Genomic DNA, 27,715 nt, shown 5'->3' with positions numbered 1-27,715 from the left:
TATTTAGCTGTGCCTGTTCTCATACTCAAGGTAACAGAGATAGTCTTACTAAAAATGGATAATGCTTACAAGATTCCCAACTTGCGGTGCTGCAGTCGTGCCTGCAAGACAAACTTGCCATCAAACACAGCATTCCGAGGATTTGGTTTCCCCCAGTCAGGACTGATTACAGAATCCTGGATAACAGCTATTGCAGCCAAAAGTGGTTTATCACCAGAAAAAGTAAGGAAAGAGGATTATTAGCTTTGAAATTAAACAGCTTGTTTTTCTTTACTCTTTTGTACTGTACGACCTGTGTTAAAGTGTGGCCCACACAGTAAACTATTTGAAAACTCCTGGGTTGGCTGACTAGCTAGAACTAATCGTTTTCAAGTCCTGAGTGTACTACAAAGTGTTTGTTATTATTAGTTACTGTTGTTTTTGTGACTGGTCACCTGAGTAGGATGGTATTTTGTCTGTTTCTGGATTGAATGACTAAAATATTTTAAAGATGAGAGTAACAAAACAAAAAACTAGGGGTATGAATTTCTGGATGAAATTGTGCTAAAATTTTAAAGTATTTCCCATTCAAAATTTGACTGCTTTAAAAAATGAATAATATGGCCCCACTGTCATACTTTACCCAATTTGTCATGATTAATCATAAAAACACTCAAGAATGCATTTTGCTTACTATTTGACCACTAATCCCAAAAGCAGTAGTCTGCTTTTATGAAGATGGTACGATCTGGTTTAATTCTGCTGTTTCAGGTTAGGGAGATAAACATGTACAAAGAAACTGAACAAATGTGCTACGCTCAAGAGCTTGATCCAGAGAACATGGTAAAGTGTTGGAATGAATGTATGGAGAAGTCTGAATACTACAGCAGGAAAACAGCTGTGGAAGAATTTAACAAGCAAAATTACTGGAAGAAGAAGGGGATTGCCATTATTCCCATGAAGTTTCCATTTGGCTTATGCACACGTTTTCTAAGTCAGGTCAGTTGGCTTTAAAGCTGCTTTAAAAATGCTGACAAACACAATGGGCTAAGCCTTTTACCCTTGGAAGGCTAGGTTTTACCTAGTTTAGATAACAAAAAATATATTGAGATTGTCGTAGAAAAACCACCATGCATTGTGTTTGGATCAGAACAGCCTGAGGCCCCTTTTATTACAAGCATGCAAGGTGGGAACCAGTGAACTGACAGTCCCCCTGAAAACAGGTTTATACAGCTTATATAGCGTAAAACCACAATTAGCAACACCTACTTCCTTGTTAACATTTTTGCCATAATTGGAATACACTTTCCATAAAAGGAAGACAGCACCACCCTTTGCGGTTACAAGCTTCTTCTAACACTAGCAATGGGCAGTTATATTTCACAGGCCTGGTGATTACAACTAGTTCTGCTTTTGTATTTTTCTTTTACCCTGTCTCCAATAACCCCTCCCTCCCTTTCTTTTCTGCCCTCTGGTCACCCACATGATTAACTTGACCAAAGTTTAGGCCTGAGCAAATTTTTCTGCCACATAATTTTAATCCCAGATGAACACTTGTTCAGATCCTAACACCTGTTATCTATAGACTGCATTGGCTTCTGAGTCACTTCCAGGTGCAGTCAACAGTGTTAATTTTTATCTATAAAGCCCATGTAGTTTAGGCCATAGCTATCGTCCCTGTAGAATACTACATAGGGTAAAAATAGATGAAGCCCTCTTACTAACAGTGTCTCAATTTAAGCTTTTGGATATTGAAGGCAGGATGTCGTCTTCAAAGGGTTCTCACCTCTAGCATTTGCTCCCCCCGAACCCAAGACCGTTGAGCTTTGGGCAGTAGGGAAAGCTGCTTTTTCAGACTTATCATTTGCAGGTCGGGGTGGGGGGTATGCATTAAGAAGAGAGAGTTGGAGGAGAATATTTAATTCATATTGATGACTTGTGTGATATGTTTAATGTTGGGGATGTGTTCAGTGCTTGTTCGATAAGCACCTTTTATACATTGAAAAATAAATCAGTCCTCAAGGTGACAGAATGTGCCACCCAATTTGCAGTCTCTCCTCAACATTTTACTCACAGGGTCTATTGCAGACTGTGAGGCACCTTATGGCTGAATTGTGGGGATTGGAAGGAAACCATTCAGGACTCAACTGGCTCTGACCATTACTGTCAGTTTATCCAATTCATGGCTCCCCAAAAAGTCCAGAGGCTTGAAAACATCAACAAGAGAGAAAATATCACTTGCAGCAATGTTTTTATATAAACATCTGTCACTAGGTGACACTGGCCCTTTAAGAGACCAGTCAGTTGATACCCATTTAGGCTTCAGAGAGCACCTGAGCCCTAGAGGGTAGAAGACCATGTGAGTTGGAGATCTGGTGAGTTAGATTCAGAGAAATGTCTGAGAAAGCGGAGCAATAAAAGCAGTAGGTGGAAGCTGTCTGGGAGAGACAAGGACACTGCGGAGAACAGAGAGGTTTCCAGTCCCTGCCTGGAAGTAGGTTGGAATTGGCTAGGAGACTAGCAGAGGGAACAGTCCTAGGTGACTGAAAAGGGCTAAAAGCTAGGAGACCAGCAGAAGAATTGGCTTGCTGACCTTCCTGTGCCGTAGAACCAGTGCTGGGAGGCAGAAAAGGGCTGAATTATTGTACTGTGTGTTGGGTAGAAGAATCATGAGACTGGTCACGCTCAGGTGGATGGCTGGGAGTGTGGGGCTCTGGAACAAGGACAGAAAGGAACTGAGAACCAAGTGCTGGTGGACTCAGGTGTGGATGACCTGGAAGTGATGTTCCTGGAGAGGGGAATGGAAAATCGCTGTACCTTGATATGTTTTACTGTGGGAATTAAGAGAACAGTTTTACCATGAGGAATCTTACATGTATGTGAATAAATGATACCTAGAGGTGGGACTTTGAATTTGGCAGTGAGAGAGACTGTTCTTTTTATGGCTGGTCTGAGGCGAAACTGAGGAAGGCACACTTGACATGTGGCAGCCTGCTACAGAAGGGCATGCCAGATAGGGGTTGCCTTATTAAAACACAATTGGCATGCAAAAATGTGACTCCTCTAGCCATTTTTAGAAATGACTAGACTATGTAGCTGAAAGGGGTTGCAAGTGCTTTGGAGGATAGGATTATAATTCAAAATGATCTGCACAAACTGGAGGAATGGTCTGAAGTAAATAGAATGAAATTCAATAAGGACAAATGCAAAGTACTCCACTTAGGAAGGAACAATCAGTTGCACACATGCAAAATGGGAAATGATTGCCTAGGGGAGTCCTACAGAAAGAAATCTGGGGGTCATAGTGGACCACAAGCTAAATATGAGTCAACAGTGGTAACACGCTTGCAAAAAAAGCGAACGTCATCTGGGATGTATTAGCAGGAGTGTTGTAAGCAAAACACAAAAAGTAATTCTTCTGCTCTACTCAGCGCTGATTAGGCCTCAACTGGAGTATTGTATCCAGTTCTGGGGGCCACATTTCAGGAGGATGTGGACAAATTGGAGAGAGAAGAGCAACAAAAATGATTAAAGGTCTAAAAAACATGACCTATGAGGGAAGATTGAAAAAAATGGATTTGTTTGGTCTGGAAAAGAGAAGACAGAGGGAACATGATAACAGTTTTCAAGTACATAAAAGGTTGTTACAAGGAGGAGGAAGACAAATTGTTTTTCTTAACCTCTGAGATTAGGACAAGAAGCAATGGGCTTAAATTGTAGCAAGGGAGGCTTAGGTTGGACATTAGGAAAAACGTCCTAACTGTCAAGGTGGTTAAGCACTGGAATAAATTGTCTAGGGAGGTTGTGGAATCTCCATCATTGGAAATTTTTAAGAGCAGGTTAGACAAACACTTGTCAGGGATGGTCTACGTAATACTTGGTCCTGCCACGAGTGCAGGGGACTGGACTAGATGACCTCTCGAGGTCCCTTCCAGTTCTATGATTCCATGTAGTTCAGATTCTTTCCTTGTATTCCTAACATCATGAGAAACAAACCTCCATAAACTGATATGTCCTCATTTGAAGTTTAATGTAGAGACAGAGCTGATGCTGGAATTCCAAATGTGGCCTTTGATTCTGTCTCAGTGGATAAGGTTATAGCATCTAAAATCACAATGCACTTCAAGTCGCTATCCCTTCTGCTTTTGATGCATTGCCCCATGTTAAATGCCGACCCTCTTTCCATTAAATCATAGGGCAGTAACAGCACTCAGGAGTCCATTTCTGCTCTTTCTCTTTAGGCTGCTGCTCTGGTTCATATATATATGGATGGTTCTGTGCTTCTAACTCATGGTGGAATTGAAATGGGACAAGGCATCCACACCAAAATGATCCAGGTACCAAAATCAAATATTAGCCATGTGCTAAATATGTACTTTGGACAAACACTACTTATCAGATGTTTAGTTATTGGAAAAGCCATAACAAGACTGTGAAGACAGATAGAGACCAGTTCTTCTCTGGCATAACTCTATTGACATCAACAGAGTTATGGCAGCAGAGAAAAGTCCCTTGTTCTGGCAGGCAGACTGGCCCTGTATATGTGAGCTGTTCCCATAGCCAGCTTTGTTAAGGGCCACAGTGGGTGCAGGCAGAGAAGGCACATAGCTTACAGGAAACACCTTATTATTACTATTATTATTGTATTACAGTAGTGCCTGGAGGCTGTGGTCAGTGTTGGGCTCCTTTTTGTTTGGCATTGTACAAACCTGTAGTCATTGTCACCAGGAGCGTGTCGACTATATGAACAAAACAGACAAAGGGAATGCAGCAGAACTCATATTTTGTTAAATAATTGGGGATTGAGGCGTTTATAAAATAAAAAAGTTAATACAATTGAACATCTGAAAATTACAGCAGGCACAGTGCATAAGTTAATAAATTAACTCTTTGTTGATGGTATCAGAGGGTAGCCGTGTTAGTCTGGATCTGTAAAAGCAGCAAAGAATCCTGTGGCACCTTATAGACTAACAGACGTTTTGGAGCATGAGCTTTCGTGGGTGAATACCCACTTCCTCAGATGCATGTCATATAGTCTGTTAGTCTATAAGGTGCCACAGGATTCTTTGCTGCTTTCTTTGTTGATGGTGTACATAACAACTGGTAATAAATGCATACAGCGTGCTTTATTTATTTATTTTTGTATGAGAGACTTGCGCACCACATCTCTTGAGTCTTTTCAACCCTGTGCTGCTGCTTGAATGTTGGCTGAAAGATTGAAGTCACATTGGGTAGCAGAAAGATGACTTTGGCAGCAGAAAAATTATTCATATAACTTGTTGGTCTTTGAATATTGTTCCTATGGGTTCTCCACTCTAGGTGCGTATGCACCCTATGCTCCTCAGATCAGAAATTTTAGGTAGCAGCGTTCCTTCCGACTGCGCATGTGACCCATGCAGCCTTTTGCCCTGTACCGTAGCCATATAGAGCTGCGTAGGCGAACCACCCTCACATCTTCGAGTAGTGTTCCTATAGGTGCTCCACTGTAGGAGTGTTTGGCCTTGGCTACACTGGCTCTTTACAGCGCTGCAACTTTCTCGCTCAGGGGTATGAAAAAAACTCCCCCCTGAGCGCTGCAAGATACAGCACTGTAAAGTGCCAGTGTAAACAGTGCCCCAGCGCTGGGAGCGCAACTCCCAGCGCTGCAAGCTAATCCCCATGGGGAGGTGGAGTACGTGCAGTGCTGCGACCACACTCACACTTCAAAGCGCTGCCGCGGCAGCGCTCCCGCAGCAGCGCTTTGAAGTTTCGAGTGTAGCCAAGCCCTTTGGGTCCCTGCACTGCTGATCGGAGAACTTTGGTAGCAGTATCTGTTAGGCCTGCACATGCACTGTCTCTACTCGTGCTGACCTACGAGGCTAGCCAGCGTGCATGGCCTTAACCCCCTTCAGTTTCTTCTCAACCACCCTAGCTAGAGAGAGAGCTATTCGCAATCCACTAAGACTATTACTTTAATCTGCATTTCTATAATTAGTTAGCTTACTAGTTTGTAGTGAACCAGAGGAGGAAGTTTCGCAGCACTCCTCCCAGCTCCATATGGTGCTGATTATATAAAACTGAATGACTTTCTTGAGAAAATTCCAGAAGCATATCATGACTCATTTAAGGCCATTATCTAGGAGGGCCAGTTAGTGTCAAACATATCACTGTAATCTGCCCTCAACATAGCCGACACAGCAGCTAGGTCCATCTCCACTGTTGGCATCATGGCTCATTTTGTTGGGTTTCCCAAAGGAGGTAAAGTCCATGGTTAAGCACCTTCCATTTGAGGGTATGAAGCTCTTCGCTGAGAAGACTTATGCCTCCCTTCATTCGCTGGGGGACTTCAGAGCTACCCTCCAGTCACTGGGTATCTATATACTGGGACAAAAGAGACAATTTAGTCCCCAATTCCAGCATAGACCAAAGTGCCTCAGTACCAGCCTCACTGCCACTACAAGCCACAAAGAAAGGGAAATTCCCTAAACGCAAACCATCTGACTCACAATCTTCATCCCAGCCCTCTACATCTAAGCAGTTTTGACAGACAGGTCAAGGCATTCCCCCCAGCTGACACAGCCAACCATCATTCCACACCCATTTGGCTACCAATTGGTAGCACTCTGCATTGCCTGGGAACACATAATTTCAGACTAATGGGTTCTGGAAATCATTTGAGCTGGGTACTCCATCTGCTTTACCTCCTTACCCCCCTCCACCACACCCTTCCTCCTCCCTCTTCAGGGACTCTTCTCACAAGAGTTTACCATGAATAGAGACAGATCGCCTCTTCCAGTTAGGAGCCATAGAACTCATAGATCTATGAGACAAGGGGTTCTACTGTTGTTATTTCCTAATACCCAGAAAGAAGGGAGGTTGGAGATCCATACTAGACCTCAGCTCTCAACAAGTTTATCGAGGCTCAAAAATTCAAGATAGTCACCTTATCAAGGATTATTTCTGTGTTGGAACAGGGAGACTGGTTTTCAACCCTCGACCTTCAGGATGCCTGTTTTTATATCTCAGTCCTACTGGCTCACAGATGATTTCACAGATGACCATTACCAATACAGAAACCTCCCCTCTGGGATTATCAGCCCCAAAAGTATTTTCCAAGGTTCTCTCACTGGTGGCTGCTCATTAACATTCTCAAGGGATAATAATCTACGCTTACCTAGATGATTGCATCCACAGAGCCTGATCTCTTCACAAGGCTCACCAAGTCACTGAAGCTACGATATACTTGTTTATGGAAGTGTCTACAGATTAACACCCAGAAGTTCACCTCACTCCAGTGCAACGCCTGGAATTCATAGGGGTTGACCTCGATTTGTTACAGGCCAAAACCCTCTTACCTCAACACAGGTTCTTATCCTTAGTCACACTCCTAGACATCATTCAAAGCAGCCCCCAAATACCAGCCAGGCTCTGCTCCAACTCTTGGGGCATATGGCAGCGAGCATGCAATGCCACCAAATGTGGTTCAGCTCGGTTTACAGACCAAATAAGGACAGTCTGGACAAATCCCTGTTACCATCCACCAGGAGCAAAAATTCCTTATACTGGTGGAAGGATCCAGCCAGCCTTTGCAAAAAGATCCCATTCATGCAAACATCACCACCATTGCTCCTCACTAGCGATGCATCACTCAGAGGTGGGGCACGCATCCAAATGGCCTCACAGCACAAGGCAAATGGTCGCCTGTGGAGATATTCCTTCACATCAGTCTCCTCAAGCTATGAGCAGTCAGGAACGCCTGCACCTGTTTCCAACTACTGATCACAGGATCACATACAAAAATCCTAACAAACAACATAGTCTGTATGTATTACATCAGTCGGCAGAGGGGAGCCAAGCCACCGTCCTCTGCACTGAAGCTATGAGGCTATGGAATTGGTGCATCTCACACAATGTCACACTGTCCACGGCTTACCTCCCAGGCAGACAAAACTTGATAGCGGACAGTCTCAGTCACAAATTCCTGCAGGACCATGAGGGGAAGCTAGTGCTTCACAACCTGTTCAGATGATGGGCCAGACCTGTGAGCCAGACCTGTTCGTGACTCACCTGAACAAGAAATATCCACACTACTGCTCCTGAGCAAGGATGGGACAACACTCCCTGGGTGATGCTCTCCTCCTCCCTGGGACAAGGACCTTCTCTACACCTTTCCTCCATTTCTCCTACTATCAAAGGTCCTGCTGAAAATAAAAAGGGATGAAGCTCACTTTATTCTGATTGCTCCTACTTGGTCAAGACAGACCTGGTACTCTTACCTGGCACAGTTTGCAATGTGCCCACCAATCCCTCTCCCAGCCATTCCACACTTCTTTTCGCAGAACAGAGAATGTACCCTACATCCCAACTTAGGAATTCTCTGCCTTAAGACATGCTTGGTTCCAACACTGGGAAAGCTCCTGTTCAGTCTCTTTTTAAGGAAAAGGTCACGTTGCAACTGCATCCCAGGTTCTTACCAAAGGTATTCTTGGACTTCTGGGTAAACCAACCTGTCCAACTTCCAGTTTCTTCCCTAAGCCATAGCAGGATAAAGAAGATGTGGCATTACATATACTTGATGTCAGGAGAGCATTAGCCTTTTACCTAGACAGAACTAAGACCTTTAGAAAATGTCCCAGATAGTTCTGTCCACAATGGAGAGAAACAAAGGGATCGCCAATTTCCAAATAAAGACTGGATATCTGGCTGCATTACCTATTGTTATTAGTCTCATGATCTTCAACCTCTTTCTAGAGTATTAACTCACTCCAGAAGATTCCTTTCTACTTCATTAGCCTTTCTTAAGAACATTCCTGTACAGAAATATGCAGAGCTACGACTTGGACCTCCATTCAGACCTTTTCTGAACACTATACAGTTACTTGTGTCTCAGCTTCTGATGCCATGTTTGTCTCTGCTGTGCTATCTTCAGCCTTAGACTCAACTCCAAAACATACCCCTCCATAGAGGGCACTGCTCGGTAGTCACCTAGAGTGGAGCACCCACAGAGACACTACTGGAAGAAGAAGAGATGATTATCACCCTGTACAGTAACTGGTTCTTCAAGATGTATGTCCCTATGGATGCTCCACTACCTACTCTCCTACCCTGTACTTTGAGTTCTTTGCCATGGAGCTCCTCGGTAGAGAAGAAACTGAAGGCAGTTCACCCGCACAGCTGTATATGGCCATGGTGCAGGTCATGAGGCTGTATGGGGCACGTGTGTGAGCTGAATGGACACTACTACCTAAAATCAATGATCTGAGACTGATGGGGCGCATGCGCACTTAGAGTGGAGAACCCATAGGCACGCACATAACCTTCTCTTCCTAAGATGGATTTTCATAAAATCGGGGTTCTACTGTATTGTTATCCACATTTTACTGACTGAGGCATAGAGAGACACTGGGTACATCTGTGCAGCAGAAAAACCTGTGGCAGAAAGTCTCAGAGCCCAGGTCAACTGACTTGGGCTAGAAGTAGCAGTTCAGGCTCAGGCTGAAACCTGACAAAGGGGTCTCAGCAGAGCCCCAACATCTGCATTATTATTTTTACACCTGCATCACAAGCCCAAGTCTATTGGCCTGCACTCTGATACTTGCTGCTATAGGGTTTTTGGCATATTTTGTTTATTTTTAACTATATAGACACACCCTACGTGACTTACCTAGGATCACACAGGAAGTTTGTAGCAGAATTAGGAATTGAACTCAGTTCTCCAGAGAGTCAGTTTAGTGCCTTAGCCACAAGACCATCATTCTTCTGTTCCATTTTATCCCAGCAGACACAGCAATGTGATTACAAATGGAAATGGAAGGATCTGGACCAAGAATATCTAATAATTTATTTATTAGATCAAATCCATGACCTAGTGTCTAAGGGTATGTTTACACAGCAAAGAAAAAGTCACAGCTGGCCCGTGCCAGCCAACTCGGGCTTGCAGGGCTTGAGCTGTGGGGCTGTTTTCACTGCTGTTTAGACTCAGGCATGGGCTGGAGCCTGGGCTCTGGGACCTCGCACCCTGCAAGGTCCTAGTGAAAATGAAACAGCCCAAGCCCTGGGTTTTTCTTTGCTGTGTAGACATACCTTTTGAAGGCTGATATTATTGAAATGTTCAGAAATGTGTGTTTCAAATGGAATGAGGGTATGTTCATTCCCCACCCTAGATTGCCAGCCGGGAATTAAAGATCCCCATGTCGAGTATTCATTTTTGTGAAACAAGCACAACAACTGTTCCTAATGCTTGTGCTTCAGTAGGATCTGCTGGAACGGATGTCAATGGAATGGCAGTAAAGGTAAAGGGTAATGTTTTTCTACTAGTTAACTCTTAAAAGCCCCAATTCATCAAAGTATTTAAGCAGGTGCCTAATTTTACACACATGAGTAGTTCCACGGAGCTTGAAATTACCTATCATGTGGCTATTGCAGGTGGCCACTAAGAATATGAAACATTGCTTCTTGATGAATTCCAAACTCTTTGGTATGTTGTGGTTTTGGGTTTCCAGAACAGAACGCAGAGCTTCCCAAAAAGGCTTAAGGTTTTTTACTTAACACTCACTGCATACAATGGAGGCCTCTTATCTCTCCTGTGATGAAGTGGGTGAACCAGTTCTTAAACACCTGGCACTGACCATGTGCTAGTTCATACTAATCCCAGACATTATTTTAAGGTTTGGGTCAATTTAATTAAACAAATCTTCCCTACCTCTCTCTTGCCCTTCCTTATCTTCCTTAAATCAACACCCTTAGTTCCTTCCCTATTTTTTCATGAAAGAATCACAGGCCTAACTGATCTTTGGTTTCTCTACTGGGCATAGGCCTCTTGTTTTTTTAATTAAAACTTACACATTTTGTAAGCTTCTCTGTTACAACGGAGCAGTGTGTCTGGGTGATAATTTTATTGGGAAGCCTGACAGTGGTGGCAGATTTGGAGACAGAAACTTGGCTAGTCCCAGGAGAGAGACATGAGATCTCATGAGTATTTGATTCCTTGATCCAAAGGCGGGGCGGGAAGAGTGGGCATCATAGGAGCCCTGGAGTAAGGGATGACTCAGAGGCCTGAAGGAGGCCTCGTTGTGCAGATCTGGGAGAGAAGGAGAAGGATCTGGTTTGGGGAGAGACGGGGCCTCTGTTCTACTACATCTGTTGAGATTTGGATGAGCATAAGGACCTCCAGATGTTTATCTAAACTGATCAACCCGATGGAGTGTTTCAGGGTCACCCATCTCTAGTAGTAGACTTACCAATTAGCTAAATTAATCTATTTACATATAAATATTGAAAATGTCTGGTCCAGAAGAGCTGGAGTCAGGAACAAACTTGAGTCTCCCCTTCCCCAGGATTTGAGGCTTTTCCTTCAAATTCACTGAGGAGGTGGCATGTTTTCATGGCCATAGACAGTTAGGAAGTGATAAGAGCTTCAAAAGAAACTGATTCACCATCCTTCTCTAAGTGGAAGACAGATGATGGGTTCCCCAGAAATTCTAAGGAATTCAATGAGGAGTAATGATTTCTAGAAGTAAATGGGATGTCTTCTCTGCTGATAGCACCTCCACCATAATAAAAAATATGTTGAATATTATTAAATACTGACGCATGTCTATTTCTCTACTTTTGCATTCTTTTCCCCAACTTTTCTCTTCACCAGGATGCTTGCCAGACTCTCTTGAAACGCCTGGAGCCCATCATTAGCAAGAACCCGAAAGGTACCTGGAATGATTGGGTAAGAAGCACTTTTGTATCAGGGTGAAAAATCAAACAGGTATGAATTATATTAAAAAAATGTGCACATACATAGCAATTTTGGTGTGTGTATATATATATTATATTTTTCTCTCTCCTCTTTCTATGGTGATCTCTAACCAGCGGGATAAAAGCTATCTGCACAGAGCACAGCTTGGCCAGAGCAGAGGATCTGGCCCTTATGCTTTGTTTGGGTGCCCTCCCCTCCCCATCATATATATAGTGAGCTGCTAAAATGCATGGTATTGGCAGTACTGGAATCTTGAACATGTAGCAAACATCACGCACAGCCTCTGGCATGTAAACTGCTCCTTGGATTGTGCTACCGAATGACACTAGCCAATATCTCTGGTCCCAGACACAACCCTAGGAACCTCCGTCTTGCAGTATCCAGTTATGCCCGCTGGACGCTGCAAGCTTATATGAGTTTGTCAATTTAACAAAGAAATTGATATTTACCAGGCTTGTTATCCCAAGGGGAGTCTCTGACGGGCTTCAAACCAAACGCACTGCTTCAGGTAGAATAAACAAACAGATTTATTAACTACAAAGATAGATTTTAAGTAATTATAAGTCAAAACATAAATCAAATTTGGTCAAATGAAATAAAAGCAAAACACATTTTAAGTTGATCTTAACACTTTCAGTGCCCTTACAAACTTAGATGCTTCTCACCACAGGCTGTCTGGTAGCTCTTCAGCCAGGCTCTCCCCTTTGATCAGTGCTTCAGTCCCTGAGTGTGGTGTCTGTAGATGTAGGTGGAAGAGAGAGGCAAATGTCTCTCCCTTTTATCATGTTCTTTCTTCCCTCTTTGGCTTGCCCCCCCTCCCCACTTCAGAGTCAGTTGAGAATTACCTCATTGCAGTCCTAAACTGACAAAGGAAGTTGGAGTGACTCACTCAAGAGCCCAACAGATCCTTTGTTGCTGCCTAGGCCAGCGTCCATTGTTCCTGTGAGGCTGGGCTGCATTTGTCCCATACATGCCCTGATGAGGTGTGAACTGCCCCTCTGCTCTTGGGGAGTTTTTGTCTGGGCTTGCTTTAAGTCATGAGGATACATTTTTGGCCTCATAACTGTATGAAAATATACAAAGTACATACATATGCATATATACATACATATACATGAAATTACAGCCTATAACGTTATTATAACATTATTGTAGCAACAATTACTATAACATCACTATAACCACAATACTCAGTGCATCATGAGCCTTCCGAAGACATCCAACATGACAAATTTTGCATTAGATACCACACAATCATTTTACAAGGGTGAACATGGGGGTGCTGGGTGTTCCCCCGAAATACAGAGTATCACAACAGTGTCAAAAAGCTATTGATAGGAGTAAAACACCAAGTGGGGCTTGCTTAGACCTGTAGTATGCTTAGAATCACATTGTGCCTTGCTAAAAAGCCTTCTTCACATAGGATGAGCCCTCTGTTATTATTTGTATTATCCGAGTATCTAGGAGCCCTAGTTATGGACCTACTATGCAGGTACTGTACAAACACAAAACATAAGGACGGTCCCTAACCCAAAGAGCTCTGTCTAATTGGTCCAAACAAATCTGATAAAGTGATTAGGTCTCAATCCTGTATGCACATGCTAAAGCCCCTGGATTTCATTTGGTCTCTGTATGAACCCATGGGGCAGCCCTGAAGGAGCAGCCTGCAGTATCAGCTCTTTCATCTGTGACCACCCTCAATCAGAGTGGGACCAGTCTCTTGAACAATTGTCCAAATATCACACTGGGAGGAAGGCCCAGATCATTATTTAGTTGCCTCAGTGGGATTTGAATCACCTGTTAGAGGGGTGGTCAGTTATTGTTTGTCAAGGTTCAAATTTCTTGGTCAAGGTATAGTCAAGGTCCAGACTCCAGAGAAAATAATGAAAAAAAAACCAACAATAATGATAAGAAGTAAATAAAAAGATGTCAGGGTCTGTTCAAAAGCATCTGGCAGTCCAAATTTGGCCTGCAGTTCATCTACTTGCTACCCTAGCAGTTGAGTCCCTCGATGCACACGTGCAGAGCTCTAAATGTGGCATAGATATTAAAATCCTATTTTTATTTATACAGTGCTTCATGATGATTTAAAGTCTAACAAAAATGACAATCCCTGCCCTTGAGGTACTTACAATCCCAACACACAGAGATGTTCCCTCTTAGAGGATTACCTTGATTACTCTGCAAAATGTTTTAAAGTTTGCCAACTATTCTTATTAATAGAGAATAACAGTGGAACACCTGTGGCAATGCTCTAAGCAAAACTGACATCTACATATGTGAGGAGTAAATCAGTTTGCCCTGACTAATGCTGTTCTAGTGACTGCCAAATTAATTTAGATAATTTAATTTAAATTATCAGGAATGATTGACATAAAAAGTAATGCTGACCCATGCAGAGAAGAAGCTGCTTTGCCTCTCGTAAAGTTGATAAACTATGATTAGATTAAAAAACATACTATTATATGTATTAAGCAAATCTGATATGGGAATCGCTGAGAGGGAGTAAATTTAGGAGCTCACCTCACTGCTGGAATCACTTACATAACTGCACTTCAGAGGGTGTTTTTATTTTTTATTTTTTCTGAAAAGTGATTTTTTTTTAAACTGGCAACTTGGGTTTTCATTTCTTTGCCCTCTGTGTCTTATGAACCAGATCTGCTCAGTTTACAAATAGACACTTTTCTGACTATCAGCGCTGCAAACTCAACCTGTAATGTGAAAGTCAAGCAGGATTCTTTCTGACTGCCATGTTGCCAACAGTAAAGTTTCTGCAAGCAGAGCTGTTAGAACAAGTCTGATGCTTATGTGTGAACCAAATAAAATCCAGTTCACTCTTCCAAAGCTGTGTTGGCTGTGCAGCATAAAACCCCAGTTCAGCAGAGCATTTAAACACGTGTATAAATCCATCCCCATTCAGAAAACCCTATAAGCACATGCTTAAATTTAAACACAGACTTAAGACCCATTGAAGTCAATAGGATTCAACCATGTGCCTGAAGTTAAGCACATGTTTAAGTGCTTTGCTGACTAGGGATGAACTGTTGAATCAAGGCATAACTGCTATGTCAGAAGATATTTTTAGTCAGTAATATCGGGAATTATGATTGAATAAAAACAAGGAGTAGCTCTGTTGGGCAAAGTGCCATTTTTGCATAAGTCACTTTTCATAGTGGATCCACATATTAAAGCTCAAACTTGAATAAAGTATCTGGGAGCTGCACATGTCTGACTCCCCTTCATGTTGACTGAACTTCTGTGAGCTCCCCAAGAGGGAAGTGTTACTGGACATGGGAGCAGGATTTTACAACCACTGTATTTACATGCATGTTTGCCTGCAGAGGCTTGTGTTCGAACTGGAATCATGGCTTGCATTTTTCAGAGAACTTATTCAGCAGTTGCCTAGTCTCCTAGTGCAAAAAAATGGAGCTGTTGGCAGAGAGAATCATTAGACATTACCATAGCACTCTTCAGTTCTTTAGCATTTTCTTGTAGTTTGATTTTTAAATAAATAGGTGTATGTTTAACTCCTTCCCAGGTGATAGGTTTACCAATAATGTTGTATTTTACAGGTTAAAGAAGCATTTGAACAGAGCATTAATCTTTCAGCTACAGGGTACTTCAGGTAACAAATATTTTTAGTCCTTTTGAAAGTTAAGTTTAGTTAGGCTCACCTCAGCAATATGATGAAAATGTGAATTTAATGAGTAACTCGTGAAGATAGTTAATAGCTCGGAAAGTGAAACTGGATAGAGAGGACTTGACAGGCATTTTTGATTGATTTAGCTCATATTCTCATGTAATCGATAGATCTGCTCCTTAGAGGAATGCTATAATTTGGGCAGCAGCACATTGGGTCCATGAAATGAGGTGTCCAGCTACTGCTGCAAGGAGCACTAGGTGCCCCAGAGGAACTGTAGCTCTCTCTCCCTAACACTCACTCACTTACCCAACCACGGATCTCACAACCTGCTGAGCTCGGAGTTGAGGATGTGAGCCAGATGTATGTATTGTGTGCACCTCCCTACCAATGCAGGATTACTCCCTATTGTACCTTTCCTATTGTTGGGTTGGTCAAACAAGAAGGCTTCCACCACTTACCTTGAAAAACTATCCCACAGTCTCATAGATCTCATGCTGAAGAGGTTTCCCTGATGTTCAACTGATATCTTCCCTTTGTTAATTTCATTCCATTTCTCCAAGTTATTGCCTGCTTAGACCTTCCTAAATAATTCTTCTCCCTTCTTAGGGCTAACACTTCTGTTTTGAAGACCATCATCTTGCTCCTCTCCGTCATTGCTTAGCTAAGATCTGCATTTTAGCTCTCTACATCTTTCCTTGTAATTTAATCTTTCCTATGATCTGACCATTTTATTTCCCTTCTCTACTTCACTCATTTGTCATTGGCTATGTAATTGTTACTTTAGACTTGTCTTTTATACATGATTTCCATGACAATCTCTGTCAGAAATCTTCTGGGATTTGGTTGCTTATCAGAATTTCTAGATTGGAGCAGTTTGTTTATCATATTGGTTGCCAGAATTTAATTGACTTTAATGGAGCTAAACCAGCAGGGTATCTGTCCCAGTATTTTAGGTTTAATTTCACATAGTTTTGAACTCTTATTTGCTCTGTCTCTTTATTGTTGTAACACAAAGATTAATAAAACGGAATAAAAAACCATGCTTCCCATGGACTTTGTTGCTTCTCCCAGAGGCTATGAAGCTAACATGGACTGGGAGAAAGGGGAAGGCCATCCATTTACATATTTTATTTTCGGAGCTGCTTGTTCGGAGGTTGAAATTGACTGTCTTACGGGAGATCACAAGGTAACTAGTGAATGTCACTAAAGCTCATAAATAGTACAGTGAGGTTCCACCAGAATTTCCCGTTTTGCTTGATGTCCCAACAATCATACAATTTGTGCATTGGTAAATCACCTGGCTTTATACTAATGTGCGTGTATCAACTGATGTAAATAACTAGCAATTACAGTTAGAGCAGAATGAAAAATGTGCACAAGTAACTAAAAATACAATCTTATTTTTGCTAGATTTGTGAAAATATAATATTGTGTTCAGATTTGGTGCTATAGCAGACAATGTTGCAGGCAGTATTTGCCTTTTCTCTTGGTGCCTGCAGTATGCCAAATTGTACTGTAGCTCTGTATTACATTTCCAATCTCCTGACCAGCCAGTCATCTCACCTGGCCTAGTCTTCTTACATTTAAGGGCCTACTACAGCATTTAAAGCCTCCAGTGGACATAGTGTGTATTTCTGTGGGAAGTCCCACTGGAGGCTTTAAATGCAGTGAGCTAAAGCCTGCAGTCCTCAAACTGGCTAAACTCCCACTGAGGTTAATGAGTGTTTTGCCTGAGGAAGGGCTGCATGGTAATAGGTCAGTTTTGTATGTTCTGAAAGAGATTCTGTACAAACATGTCTTGTCCCACTGGATTAAGCCTCTGACCCTCTGCACCTCCTCATCCATCCACCCGTATATCTGTCACCACAATGTACATTTGTATTTTATTGGTAGAACATCCGAACAGACATCGTTATAGACATTGGATGCAGCATAAATCCAGCTGTGGATATAGGACAGGTATGTGCCAAGAATTTCTTACTATTCCGTTCATGTTGTGCTAGTTGTTGTATTTGTATTGAAGAGTGTTCATTCATTCATCTACCATTAACGTCTTATCAGCCCACCTTATAGATAATATCACGGGATGAAATTCTGATCCCACTGGAGTCAATAGCAAAACTCCCATTGACTTCAGTGGGGCCAGGATTTTACTCAGTATACCTAGTGTCACCTTGTGGTACTGCCTGTAGTAAGTGAAGGCCCTGATAAAGGCCCAGTATGAGGCCTGAGGCCTGAACTAAAATAATGGCCAAGACTTTGCTAACATAAAGCAAAGTGAAGCTGTGAGCCAGAGGCAGACTGTGCTCACAGAAGCTGGCAAGGAAAGGGCTGATGCTGCAAAAAGATACGTACCTAAAAGGTACTGAACACTAGAGATCAAAACATTCACATACTTGCACATTCCACAGATAAAAAAGAACAGGCTGTGACCCATCCCAATGACATAAAGCAAAGTGAAGCTGTGAGCCAGAGGCAGGCCCTGCTCACAGAAGCTGGCAAGGAAAGGGCTGGTGCTGCAAAAAAATACGTACCTAAAAGGTACTGAACACTAGAGATCAAAACATTCACATACTTGCACATTCCACAAATAAGAAAGAACAGGCCGACCCATCCCAATGACATAAAGCAAAGTGAAGCTGTGAGCCAGAGGCAGGCCCTGCTCACAGAAGCTGGCAAGGAAAGGGCTGATGCTGCAAAAAGATACGTACCTAAAAGGTACTGAACACTAGAGATCAAAACATTCACATACTTGCACATTCCACAGATAAGAAAGAACAGGCCGACCCATCTCAATGACGGGCAAAAGGGTAATATGATGGATAGAGTTGTTTTGATCAAACCAACATGTACAAGGTGAGAGGCGGCACTTTACTACGTAGAGGGGCTGCACCTCAATACGTCAGAAGTGATGTGTAACTTGTTTTTACCTGTGTATAAAAATGTATCCCTGGGGCAATGTCTTTGTCCAGCCGAGGGGGCAGTAAAAAGTCCCGCCACTAACTGAGCTAAGTCCATTGCCAAAAGGCACTTTCTCGTAGTATGCCCTGAATTAGGCTAAGAAACCTACAGGAAACTGCCATTGTGTCCGAGCGCAATAAACCTAGCAGACGTGACTTTGCACCTTACTAGAGTCTGTGGTCATTGGGGGTTCTCGTCGGGTCTGCTGTATCAGCTATCTGCAAAGCTGGGGCAGCACACAGGGTGAGCTCACGCACGCAGCCGAGTGATACCAACAAGGAGAGAGCAGAGCAGAGCACCACTTATGGACCCCCCTTACTGGCAATCCAGCGGGTCCAGGAGTTATCAAACTCCGTGGGGATCAAAAGGGAGGGGATCAGGGGGTTTCCTAGCACGAGGTTTTCTGCCAGGTTAGATTGCGATTCTTACAGCGGACAGCTCGCTTACTCACCAGATCAGCGGTCGGGGTCACCAGTGTTGTCAGAGGTGTGTTGTTAGATGCTACCGGTGTGGTGCTCTGCTCTGCTCTCTCCTTGTTGGTTCACTCGGCTGCGTGCGTGTGTTCCCTCTTGTGCTGTCCCAGCTCTGCAGATAGCCGACACAGCAGACCCGAAGAGAACCCCCAATGACCACAGAGTCTAGTAAGGTACGAAGGCACGTCGGCCAGGTTTATTGCGCTCGGACACAATTGCAGTTCCCTGTAGGTTTCTTAGCCTAATTTAGGGCATACTACGAGAAAAGTACCTTTTGGCAATGGACTTGGCTTAGTTAGTGGCGGGACTTTCCACTGCCCCCTCGGCCGGACAAAGACATTGCCCCAAGGATACATTTTTATACACAGGTACAAACAAGTTACACATCACTTCTGACGTATTGAGGTGCAGCCCCTCTACGTAGTAAAGTGCCGCCTCTCACATTGTACATGTTGGTTTGATCAAAACAACTCTATCCATCATATTACCCTTTTGCCCGTCATTGGGATGGGTCGGCCTGTTCTTTCTTATCTGTGGAATGTGCAAGTATGTGAATGTTTTGATCTCTAGTGTTCAGTACCTTTTAGGTACGTATCTTTTTGCAGCATCAGCCCTTTCCTTGCCAGCTTCTGTGAGCAGGGCCTGCCTCTGGCTCACAGCTTCACTTTGCTTTATGTTAGCAAAGTCTTGGCCATTATTTTAGTTCAGGCCTCAGGCCTCATACTGGGCCTTTATCAGGGCCTTCACTTACTACACTGCCCACCTGTACCACTATGCTCATCACTTGTGCAGTTTCACACCGCTGGGCTAGACCCGAGTCTCCAAGCTCTCCTTCACTTTATGACCAGGTCCCCTTCCTCACAGCATGTTAATGCTTCTCCCCACTGCACCCCCTGGTCCGTTGCTTCAGCCCTTCTGATTGGCATTTCTTCATTCTTCGTGGGGCAGTGAGCTGTGAGCCAGGAGTGTGAATCCCAGCTTGTGTACACATAGTCACACTAGCTCGATGATAACACAAGTATATATAGTAGCGTAGCTGTGGTAGCACAGATAGCAGCAGCACCTCTTAGCTATGCCAAGTAGAAACTTGCCTGAACCCTCCCTGTGGGTAGATACTCAATGTCACCACTGCTGCTACCTGTGCTAAACTACTATGATCTGAAAAGACTCTTTATACTTGTGCTAGCTCTCATCAAGATAGTGTGCATATGTGTACACAATCTAGGAATCGCACCCTATCTTGTAGTGTAGATGTAGACTGGACTTACGCAGTGCAGGTGGAGAGAGGAGAGAGCTTTCTGCTTTCCAGCAGCTCCCAAGGAAAGCCCTGAAACCCAACAGTCTAATAGGAAGGAGAATGCTGTCCAGAGAGAGAGATTAATTATTGTCAATGTTATATACATTTTACACCATAAGAAAAAATAAAGTGCTTATAATTTCTCACTCTCAGATTGAAGGTGCCTTTGTTCAGGGCATTGGACTTTATACAATGGAGGAGTTAAAGTACTTCCCAGAAGGCGTCTTGTACACTCGGGGCCCGGATCAGTATAAAATCCCTGCAATCTGTGACCTCCCAGAACAGTTCAGTGTTTCCTTGCTGTCATCCTCACAAAATCCTTATGCCATCTACTCATCCAAGGTAAGCAAGTGAAACCTGGGGCTTGATTCCTCTACCACCTATGCTAGAGTAAATCAGGAGTAATTCTATTCAAGTCAAAGAAGGTACACTGGTGTAAAATCCCTGTAAGTGAGAAGAACCTCAGGCTCCTGTTCTTTTACATTTTAAACAGATCTCCACATCATTGTGTTATTTACAAATGCAGAAGAAACTGCAATCTGGGATAGTTCTACTCTTTCATCGTGGTTGCCTATTGATAATTTTAGGATTTAACAAGTGGACTAGGAACTTCTAGTAAAGTTATCAGTTTACACCAGCCCAGGTCCTAGCCCATTGAATATACACATAAGCAATAACAATAAGCAAGATGTAGGGCAGAGGTTCTCAAACTAGGGGTCCGGACCCCTCAGGGGGTTGCAAGGTTTTTGCATGGGGGGTCGTGAGCTGCCAGCCTCCACCCCAAACCCTGCTTTGCCTCCAGCATTTATAATGGTATTAAATATATTTTAAAGTGTTTTTAATTTATAAGGGTGGGGGTCGCACTCAGAGGCTTGCTATGTGAAAGGTACAAAACTTTGAGAACCACTGATGTAGGGGATACTGCCCATTTCAAGTGCATTGAGCATCATGTCTTCAGTTGCCTAGGCCATTAGGGGTGTAATGTAGTCAATTAAATAAAAGCTTCAGAATTAAAAAAAAAATTTAAAGCAGAAGGATATATTAGAACAATAGTTCCTTCTAAAAACTATTTTCAAATAGTCCTGATGAAATATTTTGAAAGAGATGATCATTTGAAAGAAAATTACAGATCAAAATGAAATCATTACCCAGGGTGGAGTTGAACTAAAGAGCGACTTTTAGCACCAGTCTTCAAAGTGAGCATACAAAACCTGTTTATCTCACTTTATGCATACATCTCCTATAACTAGTTTTAAAATCATCATTGGTGAATAAAACATGCTTGAAATAGAGCTTGTGATGCCTTGCCTGAAAATTAAGCATCTTTCAATCCTGAAATCTGGTTGTCAGTTTCTTATAGAGGTGGCCTAAAGCTGCAAAATGCAGATCCAGACCAAGGTTTCAGGAGTGTTTTGGAGCCTGAGTTTTAGAAAGGCCAATTAGAGATACAGTAATGGCCAGCTGAGAAATTCAGATCTCAGTCCTGATGAAGGTGCCCAAACTCCCAGCATTTAGGAGGATCTAGATCTGGGGATTGGATTTGATTTGACCTGTGATAGAAATAAGGTCAACTGTGAAACATGCATCTGGATCAGACTGAGGAGGTCATTCAGTGCTGTTCACATGCAGGGTTTTGTCTCTGCTCTAGTTTGTTAGTTGGATATGAATCCCTGGAGATGGTTCATTTCAGTTTTATCTGCCAACATTTTTTACCAAATAATTGATTTTCTTTTCAGTTTGAAATCCTGCACAGGTGAGAAATCGAAAGTGTCCTAAAATCTATAGCTAGCATTTGAAACCAGCCCTTACAGATCTCTGCAGTCAGCCAGCAGCTGAAAACCTGCATTGTAAACCCAGTTCTGGGGAATCTGGGCTTATGGACTTGGGTTTTCCAAGCCCCACACTTGATTGTATGCTGCATTGTAAACCTGGGTTTACAGTTGCTGGACTTGAGTCTCCCAGCCACGCCAACGTGTCCATACAGCACTATGCAGGCCTTCTGACTTGGATCTGCGGCTTCAGCTGTGTCCTACTGGAAATTAACAGGGCTTGGACCCAAGTCTCAATGGGACTCGGGCTCTAACCCACCTCCCCAGCAGGATCCTAGGTACTAAATGCTTGCTAACCTGAATAGTACAGATTTGTGTGTGGATGGTTGGGGGAGTTGGGCTCAAACTCAAGTGTGAGCCCGGGTTTACAGTGCACTATAGATGTACCCAGTATGCTCTGGTCCTGCTTCCACTGAATCAGTGTAAAACTTTCATTGACTCCCATTGTAAATCAGTAATTTGTAAAAGGTTTTCAGCTATCACAGATATTAAGACACTTCCTCTTTTAATCAGTTCATAAGGCAAAATTATGTGACAGCCTTTGTTCTCTGTCAGGGGATAGGTGAGGCAGGGCTGTTCCTGGGATGTTCTGTGTTCTTTGCTCTCTGGGATGCAGTGGCTGCTGTGCGAAAGGAAAGAGGATTAACCGGGACCTTCACACTGAACAGCCCCCTGACTCCCGAGCGGATTCGAATGGCCTGTGCCGATCAGTTTACTGAGATGGTAATGAGGCTTTTCTTTTGGAACACTCCTTTGTAGCTGCAGCCTATTGCTTTTGGCATTGAAGGCCCATATTTCTGTAGTTTAAATGGTGTTTACACCTGGATATGGAGTGCACACAGCAGAACTCCTCAGTTCAGACTTTTTAATGATTTTTGAATCAAAATGTCTGTAGACAGGCCCAGCCCATGCCAGCCATTCCTGTCTATGGCATTCAAGGTTTGCCTTTTAATAACTCCAATTTTTTAATCTTTTCTCGATCTCTCCTTCCCACACCCTCCCACCTACAGTATGCACTATCATTATACCCACTCCCACCACCCCTACCATTGTCTTTTTGTCTAATTTAAATCATAAGCTCCTTGAGGCGGAGTCCTTGACAATCCATATTACTGTAAAGTGCCATGTACACCTCTGCTACTATTGAAATACCAGTGGGCCAGATTGTCCCATGTGAAAGATGGAGACTGAGTTCTCACTCAGAGTTCTTTCCTAGTATTTCCTTAGGCAGTGGTAGGGTACAGGAATTGCAGGGCAGATCAGCCCCCAGATTTATCAGTCTGTTAATTTCAGTGGACATCTCAGAAGCTTTGCCATAGATGAGGGCCAATTGACAATTGTTCTTCCGTGCTGTTCTTCCATGCTGCTTTGGGACCTACCAGCCTCCTTGTCAGCACAGCTTGTATGGGTTTGCCTGCCTTCTCTAGAATGCCCTACCCAGTAGACCTTGTAGTGGTGTTTGATGCATAATTAATGGAAGCTGTAGAAGTTTCAGTAGGGGCCACCTGGGAGAGGCACTGTGAAATATGCAGAATAGTTTTATAAATAGCTGTAGTGAGTTCTTTCTAAGTGATTACCATTAACAGGATCACTTCTTTCACCTCTTGTTCATTCTCCTAGAGTGCGAAAGATGAACCTGAATCCTTCGTTCCTTGGGCCATCTCCATATGAATGGCAAACAGAACCTCGCAAAAAGCCTGAAGGAACTCCAGTGGTACTGATTTGCTGATTATGAGGGTGGAGGCTCATTTAATCAACACACATATTTTATTTTTATTCTTATTCAAAATCTACCCTCCGACTACTGAATAATGAGCATTACTTCTTCAGCCCATTCTCCCACTTGAGTTTTCAGCATATATTTAGTTGCACTACTACATTTTACTGCTAGAAACACATCTAAATAGATTGAAAGAGGGTTATGCAATAAGATCCAGCTACTACACATTCTCTATGATCATCTTAAATTGCCACTAGGGAGGAATTAATGATCACTTTAACAATGGTGCAGAATCCAGATTTTTTTCCTCAGGATTTTTCAGAACAATGGAATTCAAATTTATCTCTAAATAATATAGCTAAGTTCACTGAGATAATGAGATGCGAGAGCCTGCGCTGTGTTGAGCTAGTAGAGCACTGGGGATAGGGTGCAAGGGTTGAGAGTGAACCAAAAATAAGTATACTAATACTCCTGAGATATCCGTTTGCATCCCAATATTCAGCTTAGGGCCAGAGTTTTAAAGGCATTTAGGCTTTGCAAAAGTGCCTGTGTAGATTAGATGCCTAAATCTCATTAAAATCAATGGGAGTTAGGCACCTCACCTGCTTAGAGAATTTGATAATCCCACTAGGCACCTAATCTGCATCTTTAGGCACCTACAGATGTTTAAAAAACTGGCCCTTATTGACTTCTTATGGTTCTATTAGTGCTGTATGTTAATATTAGATTATGTAAAACAAATATTTTTTTATGATGTTCATTCTTGTGCCCATGAAAGTTAAAATAAGCAGCAGAAAAGGATTCCCATAAGAGGCAAGATAAAATGACATATCACTGTTAACTCACATTCTGTCATTATTTGCTGCTTTGAGGCCTGATCCTTTAGTCACAAGTCATCATTAATCCCGTACATAGCCACATTGTTAATAATAACTCTGTGCACAGAAACACACAGGCAAGTCTCATCTTACACAGGGGTTCCATTCCACGGTTAGCGCATAAAGCAAAAACCGCGTATAGTGAAAACACTCATTGAGTTGAATGGCAGGCGGAATCACCCACACAACAGATGCAGTTAGTTTGTTGTTGTTCTTTTTTCCCCCCTGTTTTTGCCTACCACGCAAAGCTGAATTCGTGCATGTTAAATGCACCTAAGATGCGACTTGCCTGTAAATGGAACCTAAAGAGTGCAAGTAGCTTTCCCATTTTAAAGTGTATCTTGCCAAATTGCACTAAGCCAGACATTTGGAGGAATCCCCATCACTGATCCAGAGAGACCAACTAAAATGTACCTGTGGGAGAAGGGAGCTATAATGATATATCAAGGTATTTTCAGTAAAACACTTTAACAATCCAGTACAGTATTAGATTTCTGAAAGACTTCAAATAAGACGCTAATTTAGGTTTCACTTCTGCAATAAGATCTCCATGAATGGATTCCATGGCAGGATTAGAACCTAAGTGATCACAGTAATTACCTTTTGATCACAAACTTGAGGCAGCAATGTGTGGTTTCACACAGAAAAGCTGCTCTGTGTGATGCTAACATCTGTGTGCTAAAAACAACTAGGAGGAGACAAGGGATCTGTTTCTCCTTTGTGATATCTATGCAACTCCACTGACATTGCACTGGTATAACTGAAGCCATTAGGGTGAGTGTAAAAGAGAAGAATTTGGCCCAAGAAATCTTAAGGGTGACTTTGCTACTGTTTTCCTTGGAGACCTTTTTTATTTTCTCATGACTTGATCCAAAGCCCATTGAACCCTATGGAACAATTTCCATTGACGTCACTGGGTTTTGGGTGAGGCCCTTGATGAGATTGTCTCTGGAAAGTAGTTCAGAATGGTGCCATTGTGGACAGCAGCTCAGGATGATATTGGATCAATCAGAATGTAGATAAGGTTTGCTCTTTAATTTCTGATAAACACTCTTTTAACCTCAGCAGGGAAGATGGATATAATGTAAGATTAGAAGATGTTTCACAAAGATGATCAGCTTTCTGCTGACATATGGGGTGTGGTGGGATTAGAACTGCACCCAGAGAAGCACTAGTTTGACGAGATTGAAAAAGAAAAAAGGACTATTGTGCTTTCATGTATTAGATGCTAAACAAGGTATATTCTGTGGGTTACATTTATATATTCTTACATTCTCAGACAAGACCAGCAAATAACACTGATTACTGAAGTTAATTAATATACTATATATAGTAATGGGAGGCCATGATCACAAAATCCCTGCCAGATTTTGACATCCATCCCCATCTAGATTGAAGAGATCTAGAATTTTGGCTTTCCACTTTCTAGGGCCATGAAGTTGAGATGCAGATTCTGAGCATTCCCAAGATTTGGTGATTTTTGGTTTGGGGCTTTAGTTTGGGATCCATCTCTAATATACAATATTTACTGTATTGTGCAGGTGAGTCATTAGTTGCCAGATGTCCTGGTTTCATCTGGATAATCATGGTTGATTTTTTTTGTGGGGAATGGAAGGAAGGAGAAATTTAAATTTTTGCTTTGTAGCTTTCATATGCTGTGCTTCAACTATTCCTTGCCATGTAGTACGGATAGCCAGAGACTGCACCTCCAGTCTCTTAGTGAGTTTTCTTTACTATGTCCTACACTTTGATATAAATCAGATTGCCCCTGGGCCATCTACTCTGCTCAGGTTTCTTTGTTTCACCCACCCATGCTGATTATTGCACCCTGTTTCTTCTCTAGTTGCCACCCAAAGTATCTCCTCCTCCTTTTGTCAGATATCATGCGTGTGACTGAAGTCAGGCTTATAGGTTAATAATTTTTGCCCTTGCAGTTGGAATATGATTTCTGTATTTTTATATCTGGTTTTATATGCACAGTTTCTATATCCTGGATGAGAGTGTCACTGTGCTTCCTTTGCTGCCTTTTATTGATATTCATTTGGCTTTTATATATCATATGAAATTCAATAAAACAGATTAATCGTAAATGCAATGCCATCTTCTTTCTGGTATGAAAGATTCTGGTCTTGGCTCATTCTGTGAGCTCTGACACCAGACTGCAGGCCCCCATCAGCAGAAAGGAGTTCACAGCAGCAGATGCCACCCACTGTCCTCACTGTAGCAGGAGTCTGAAGCCAGCTGGCAAATCTCAGAAAGCCAGGTGGGGATGTGGCCAGAGCACCTGTGAGAAGCACTGAACAGTTCATCTCCTGAGCAGCATCAATCAGCAGAGTTCCCGCAATGAACCCAGGCAGAGTTTAAATCTACACCCCCCTGGCAGAACCCTTGAGAGAGAGCAATGGTGACACTGGTACGGACGTCCCTGCAAATGCAGGAATGTGATGTTTGATTCCCTGGGCTGAATCATGTCCTAGAACTGTATTATCCTTCCTCCAGGGCTGAATCACCTTGTCTGATTTTCAGTACTTGCTAAACATTGTTAATAAAGGTTCCATCCAGCTTCAATACAGATGTACATTTTGTGTTGTTTGATGACCAAAGAAAAATCTGCACATGCTACTGTAACATGTTTTTCTTTTGACTGAAACCTCTCTGGCCCTTCCATATTGTCCACAGGCTAGGCTGTAATTGAGAAGAACTATTGGGAGCCCGAACAAGTGGAGAATAATCACAGTGACAGGTGATACACTGGTAATATAGGACGTCATGAAACAAACTTTCTGCAGAACTCAAAACTTGTTGTGATTTTTCTTTGTTTTTTTGTTTGTTTGTTTGTTTGTTTTAATACTGCTAAAAGGTACATAGACTTCAGGCCAATTTCAGTAACTCTTTTCATTCCTTGTCCCGGAGTAACCTGGCAGGTGTGAGGTCTGTGCAGATTTTGTATACCTTCTGTAGCCAGAGGAGCTAGGTGCTTATTTCCCAAGTTAAATAGCCATGCATCACACATCACCATCCACAGTGGGGATTGCTACCACTATGATCCACCATCTTGTGTTAGGAAATAGAAATAAAAATCAGATCAAAAGTAAGCACTGTGCAGCATGCACTGAAGTTTGTTAGGCTTAGGATCAGCAAATCATCAGGAGGACTGATTTCCAGAGGTGGGAGCCTTCAACGAGGGCAGCCCTGCTGACCCTCTGA

General features: G+C 42.6%; 1 protein-coding gene across 2 annotated transcripts in view; it reads left to right on the top strand.

The window, feature by feature from the left end:
* Positions 1-27,715, top strand: part of LOC115659417 (aldehyde oxidase 1-like) — a 173,056-nt gene that overhangs the window by 62,316 nt on the left and 83,025 nt on the right. The window contains exons 25-35 of one of the 2 annotated variants that reach the window (XM_030579495.1): positions 31-222; positions 751-978; positions 4,221-4,316; positions 10,122-10,250; positions 11,603-11,677; positions 15,280-15,332; positions 16,422-16,536; positions 17,244-17,309; positions 20,235-20,423; positions 22,466-22,633; positions 23,531-27,579. In XM_030579495.1, the coding sequence (XP_030435355.1) occupies positions 31-222; positions 751-978; positions 4,221-4,316; positions 10,122-10,250; positions 11,603-11,677; positions 15,280-15,332; positions 16,422-16,536; positions 17,244-17,309; positions 20,235-20,423; positions 22,466-22,633; positions 23,531-23,581 (1,362 nt within the window). In that variant the 3' untranslated portion in view covers positions 23,582-27,579. Of the gene's footprint in view, positions 1-30; positions 223-750; positions 979-4,220; positions 4,317-10,121; positions 10,251-11,602; positions 11,678-15,279; positions 15,333-16,421; positions 16,537-17,243; positions 17,310-20,234; positions 20,424-22,465; positions 22,634-23,530; positions 27,580-27,715 lie in introns of those variants that run through there. The other variant, XM_030579494.1, reaches the window with a different exon arrangement.

Source organism: Gopherus evgoodei, chromosome 11 (assembly GCF_007399415.2).
Source record: "Gopherus evgoodei ecotype Sinaloan lineage chromosome 11, rGopEvg1_v1.p, whole genome shotgun sequence".
Taxonomy (NCBI): Eukaryota; Metazoa; Chordata; order Testudines; family Testudinidae; genus Gopherus; species Gopherus evgoodei.
This window is presented reverse-complemented; position numbering and strand designations above follow the sequence as displayed.